The 6,000-nt window shown below is 44.1% G+C and overlaps 1 protein-coding gene across 6 annotated transcripts in view; it reads left to right on the forward strand.

The window, feature by feature from the left end:
- Window positions 1-2,574, forward strand: part of ZNF143 (zinc finger protein 143) — a 56,166-nt gene extending 53,592 nt beyond the window's left edge. For all 6 annotated transcript variants that reach the window (XM_045484456.1, XM_045484453.1, XM_045484457.1 and 3 more), the window contains 2 exons: window positions 216-362; window positions 1,570-2,574. In XM_045484456.1, the coding sequence (XP_045340412.1) occupies window positions 216-362; window positions 1,570-1,653 (231 nt within the window). In that variant the 3' untranslated portion in view covers window positions 1,654-2,574. The remainder of the gene's footprint in view (window positions 1-215; window positions 363-1,569) is intronic.
- Window positions 2,575-6,000: the final 3,426 nt, after the last annotated feature.

Raw genomic sequence — 6,000 nt, forward strand, 5'->3', positions numbered from 1 at the left:
ATAAGCTTAGATAAATGCCTTCTTTTTGAGCCTCAACTTCTTCAAACAAAAAAGAGTCTAAGATAGACAATATAGAAGTTCTCTTCCAACTTTAGGCTTCTACAAGTCTGTGGTCAGAAGGGAGTTTTTCCTTTCAAATTTCAAGACAGTCCCTTGCATTAAATGGAGTTTAATGTATTTAATCATAGCTTTATTTTGTGTATTTTTTGTTTAAGGTCGCAATTGTGGCTCAGGACTTGGCAGCATTCCATACTGCCTCATCAGAAATGGGGCATCAACAGCACAGCCATCATTTAGTAACCACAGAAACCAGACCTCTGACCTTAGTGGCAACATCCAATGGCACCCAGATTGCAGTTCAGGTGAGTTCTGTAGCAGCTGTCCTCAATCAACAGGAAGACTACTTCCTAGCTCTCAACCTTGCACATTGTGCTTTATTCAGAACCTTTAGGGGAGGCTGGGGACAGACTAATCTGTGTCACTTAGCCACTAGAAGGAAATTGCTGTGTTTGAGGTGGTTTCAAAGAGACTGGCACTTTGTTTGCTATTATCTTTACGGTTTTTAGGGGAATTTATAGTAAGAAAAATAAGGCTTCTGGTATACATCCCAGCATGCACCCAGCCAGCTATCTTTACTTTCAAAATAAGTCTAATTAAGCAGGATTCTGTAAAGCACTTGGAAATGAACCTAGTGTAAATGTAGACCCAAATTAGTCCTCTGAGAATCACTGCACAGCCCCATTTTATGTTGGGGGAACATCAGAAGACAGAAGAAACTATTCTTGGGGAAGTCGCTGGATTCAGGAAGACAGTCTAGAATACAGATTACCTTTCCTTGGGAAGAGTTGTTTTTCATGTATTTACTTGGAAAAGAGTTAGAACACACTCAGGAAAATGCCAACCATTGTTTTTAATTTAGTTTATGGTATAGAAGCTAAAGACTCAGGAAGCTCTCTGAATACCTCCATTGGAAAAGATGAGCATCTTTTGTCCATTGCATGAGTGAAGGTTTATCAAAGTCCTAAAGGAAGAGGTGCCTGGTGGCTCAGTTGGTTAAGCATCTGACTCTTGATTTCGGCTCAGGTCATGGTCTCACAGTTTGTGAGTTCGAGCCCACGTCGGGACTCTGGGCCAATGGTACGGAGCTTGCTTGGGATTCTCTCTCTCCCCTCTTCTCTGCCCCTCCCTTGCTGTCTCTCTCTCTCTCTCTCAAAATAAATATATAAGCTTAAAAGATATAAGCTTAAATAATATAAGCTTAAAAGAAAATCCTAAAGAAAGATGGAGTGCCTGGCTGACTCAGTAGGTAAAGCATGCAATTCTCAGTCTCAGGCTCATGAGGTTCAAGCCCCAGGTTGGGCACGGAGCCTACTTAAAACAAAACTGCAAAATCCTAAAGTAAGAAACTACATTATTCTCCTGCAAGAATTTTTTGCGTGCTCTTAATGATTGGATCAGCAGTCGTATCTTAACGAGTCCGGGTGTCAGAATTACAGAGATTTTACTTCGGGCATATACTGTTTCTTCGGTATTATCTTGACTGTGGCTTTGTGTCTGTTCCTGTTTCAGCTTGGAGAACAGCCATCTCTGGAAGAAGCCATCAGAATAGCATCTAGGATCCAACAAGGAGAAACACCAGGGTTGGATGATTAATCCTCAGAACAGTGGAGCATCGCAGCAGGAGGAGCCTTTCATCTTCGGGCAGCAGACACCCAGGAACCCGGGCCCAGGAAAATTAGAATTTTTCCATTCCTGAAATACTGTACACGTTTTTATGCAAGAGTGGAGAACATTTTATTCTTGACACTTTTGTGTATATAACCCTTGGAATAGATTCCCAAACTGATTCATTGTGTACAAGGATGTATGAAATTAGGGCAATACAGTAAATTTTCATGTTACTCTTTTATCAGTTCACAAACTCCTAGAGTCCACATGCAAGATCAGCAAAGTCTTATGGAGTCTTATGATGGATTTTTAACTTACTGTGACAAATAAAATAAAGGCTGTATCTAAAATGTTAAAGGTTCTATACTTCAAACAATCAATTCCAGAAGCCATCATGGATAATAAAGGATGTAAAGCCTTCAAATATTTCCCCAAGTTAATAGAGTGTCTGCAGTTTTTGTTCTACTGTATACGTGTCTGGTTTTTTTTTGTACCTCATGGTTTGAAAACTATTCATTATAGTTTTCCATCCCTGTTAAAATACCAACTCTTCAAGCTGAAATGCTAATTATATTGAATTGGATCCATTACATTGGATTATGTATAAAATAACAAAGTTTGGTTATTTAAAATTAAAAAGTTAAATCCAGTGCTTTGGTTTTGTTAAAGATTTTACTTAGCGTTCAGTTTTTTTTGTTACTGTTTTTTAAAAATAATGAACTATCCAAGTTTGACCATAGGCTGGAGCCCGGGATAATAGTGCTGTAATTGGACATGGCTTTCCTCTGAAAATTAGGTTAGTGGGTCCGTGTAAATTATTTATTTTTGCTTATGTACTTTTGTTTTAAAGCTTATTTACCCTAAAGTTTATTATTAATTTTGAATACAGCAATTTTTAAAATGTTACCTTTATATTTGTTTTATTAATGTGGTATGGGTGTGGGAGAGAGTGTGGTAGAAAAGAGCACAAATGCCATCAGTTATAACCCAACACACATATATTGAGAGTATATTGTTTATCAAGCACAGAATAAGTATTTTTTCATACATTGTTACGCTCTTCTAACAATTTTGTGAGATATACGGGATTTATTATCCCCATTATCCCCATTTATAAAAGGAGAAACAGAGGGTCCAAAGAAGTTGTGTCTCCACCCAGGCCCTCCGACTGTGAAGAGGCAAGGCAAAGACTTGAGAACCCAGGCTTTTTTTTTGCTTTTTTTTTTAATGCTTATTTTGAGAGAGAGAGTGCCCACACGCATGAGTGGGGGAGGGGCAGAGAGGGACAAAGAATCCCAAGCAGGCTCCCCATTGTCAGCATGGAGCCCAATGCAGGGCTCGAACTCACGACACTGGAAGATCATGACCTGAGCCGAAAGCAAGAGTCGGATGTTCAACCAACTGAGCCACCCAGGCACCCCAGAGAACCCAGTCTGACCCCCATGTCCAGTGTGCTTTCACCACACCACAACTGCCTTCTCAGATGATGCTGGCGGCAAAGATTATCAAGATGAGCTCTGGTATTTTCTGATTGCCCAATGACCAGAACACTCGAAAAACCATGTCTAATGTCAGAAATTTAGCTTAGGGTCCAAGTTCCAAAAAAGAAAGGAGGGGGAGGCCTGCCCTGCAGTAATCATTCCTTCACCGTGCTCACTGTGCTTTGTTTGCCAGAGAGCTGAAATGCCGCTCTCATGTTTCATTTCAAACTTTATGGTAAAAAAGGAAAAAATGTACTGTTGTATTTAATACAAATGTTATCTTTGATGAGGTTCTTTGAAGTCTTGCTAAAAAAGGGTCATGACTTACTTATCTGAAATGGGAAACCCTTCAGGGTTGGGCAGGCGACTGGTTGCTTTCCCTTCAAAGCTCTTCACAGATATTTAACATTAGAAAGGGTCTTAGTCACACACAGATCCTGTCTTCTCTCTTGCCTGAGACCTTAAAAGCACACAAAGAACTCACAGCTAAGGCCTGCTAAGGCTCAGAAAGGGGCTGGTATGGGGAGGCAGAGGAAGAAGAGGATCTGCAAAGTCACAGGGTGGTGCTCTGGCCTCCCAGCCCCAGTCCTGGCTGCTGACGGGGCTCCTCTGCCGGGCCCAGCTAGGCCTGCTGTGCTTCCCAGGACCAAGCCCACGCTATCAGCCTCCCTGGGCCCCTTACTGCCTGTGCTCAGATTCCAGGCTTTCTCCCTCACCCCAGCTCCTTTGCCAGCTAGACTGGACAGGGCTGAGCTGGACTCTGCTGGCAGGCCTGTTTATCCCTCAGCTCCAAAGAAAATGCCTTCCTACCGGCACCAGAGAAAAGGGCAGAGGGATGCTGCTGGTTTGTCCCCTACCTGCCTTCCTGGGGATGGGTGGCGGCACATTTCCCCCAAGGGAAGACTCCAGCTGATGTGCAGACAGTTGCTAGTTAAGCTGGTGCAGGGTTTCTTCAGAGTGTAGGGTGCATAAAGGAGCCCTCCAAAGTTGGAAAGTCCCCAAAGACCCTTGATGAAACACAAGTACTTTACAAATGGAGCCTGTTGGAGCATAACTGCAATGGGATCCAGGCAGTTGCTCAAGGCAAAACTTACTCTAAGAAAACCCCTCACTCTCCCAGACACAACCTGAGGCCACTACAGAGAAAAAGAACATTGCCTACAGTCTGCAGTCATTAAGAATTTAGGAAATAGAGTAAGAGAAGAACTTGGCTTCCTCACCTCTCCAAAGGTGGCAGCTGCCCCAAAGGCCGGACAGCTCTCTGTGCCCCTCCACCTCGGGGTGGTCATTTGGGTGATATCACATGCTGCCTTTCCTGCACGGCAGCTCCAGGACTAGGTAAGTAATGTCGGGAAACCATGCATTCAGCACTAAAATGGACTGGACTCCAAGGAATTTGTGTTCCAGTGTTTCCTAGCTCACATAAGACTGTAGACCAGTTGGGGTACGTGCGTGGCTCAGTTGGTTACGCATCCAACTTTGGCTCAGGTCATGATCTCACGGTTCATGAGTTCAGGCCCCACATCAGGCTCTGTGCTGACAGCTCGGAACCTGGAGCCTACTTCGGATTCTGTGTCTCCTTCTCTCTCTGCTCCTCCCCCAGTCACGCTCTCTCTCTCAAAAATAAATAAATATAAAAAGATATATATATATAAAAGACTATAGACCAGTCAACTATCAGTAGATCCCAACAGTAAGAAAGCAGAGGGCAAAAAGGAAAGGGGCATAGCTGGAGTCTGTTGCCAAGGAAGGAAAGGGAGCATGTGGGAAGTACAAAAAGGCTGCCTCAGCCCCTTCCACTTAAGCACTCTCTATACTTAGGTTTCCTCAGAGATCTTACAAAGAATACTCCAGCCAAATACCCTCTTTCTTTTGACTGAGGAACAAGGCTGGCTCATGGACTTGTGACCAGTACAATTGACCAGACTCTGCACTTGGGATTTAATGCACTGTGGTTGCAGTCTTGGAATTCTTTTTTTTTTTTTTTTATTTTGTTTTTACCGTTTACTTATTTTTGAGACAGAGAGACAGAGCGTGAATGGGGGGAGGGGCAGAGAGAGAGAGGGAGACACAGAATCTGAAGCAGGCTCCAGGCTCTGAGCTGTTAGCACAAAGCCTGACATGGGGCTTGAACCCACAAACCATGAGATCATGACCCGAGCCAAAGTCAGATGCTTAATCGACTGAGCCATCCAGGCGCCCCTGCAGTCTTGGAATTCTTTTTTTTTTTTTTTTAATTTTTTTTTTTTAATGTTTATTTATTTTTGAGACAAAGAGAGACAGAGCATGAACGGGGGAGGGGCAGAGAGAGAGGGAGACACAGAATCGGAAGCAGGCTCCAGGCTCTGAGCCATCAGCCCAGAGCCCGACGCGGGGCTCGAACTCACGGACCGCGAGATCGTGACCTGAGCTGAAGTCGGACGCTTAACCGACTGAGCCACCCAGGCGCCCCCAGTCTTGGAATTCTTAATAGTTTTATCTTTGTGCGTTCTTTCTTTTTTAGGTTTATTTTTGAGAGAGAGAGAGAGAGAGAGAGAGAATGCAAGCAGGGGAGGGGCAGAGAGGGAGACAGAGGAACGGAACGAAAGAGGGCTCTGGGCTGACAGCAGTGAGCCCATTATGGGGCTTGAACTCACAAACCTCAAGACCATAACCCGAGCTGAAGTCAGTTGCCTAACCTAACCGACTGAGCCACACAGGTGCCCCTGAATGTGTGTTCTGCAGGTGAGGTCTCATGGAGCAATGGGACACAGTCCCACCTGCAGCCTCTGTGGATGGGTTCTCTGTCACTCCCCTACCTGACCTGGTCTCTCCCTCAACTTGCAATTGCCCTCTGCTTTCAATAGGTCAG

The sequence above is a fragment of the Leopardus geoffroyi genome, chromosome D1, assembly GCF_018350155.1.
Source record: "Leopardus geoffroyi isolate Oge1 chromosome D1, O.geoffroyi_Oge1_pat1.0, whole genome shotgun sequence".
Lineage (NCBI taxonomy): Eukaryota > Metazoa > Chordata > Mammalia > Carnivora > Felidae > Leopardus > Leopardus geoffroyi.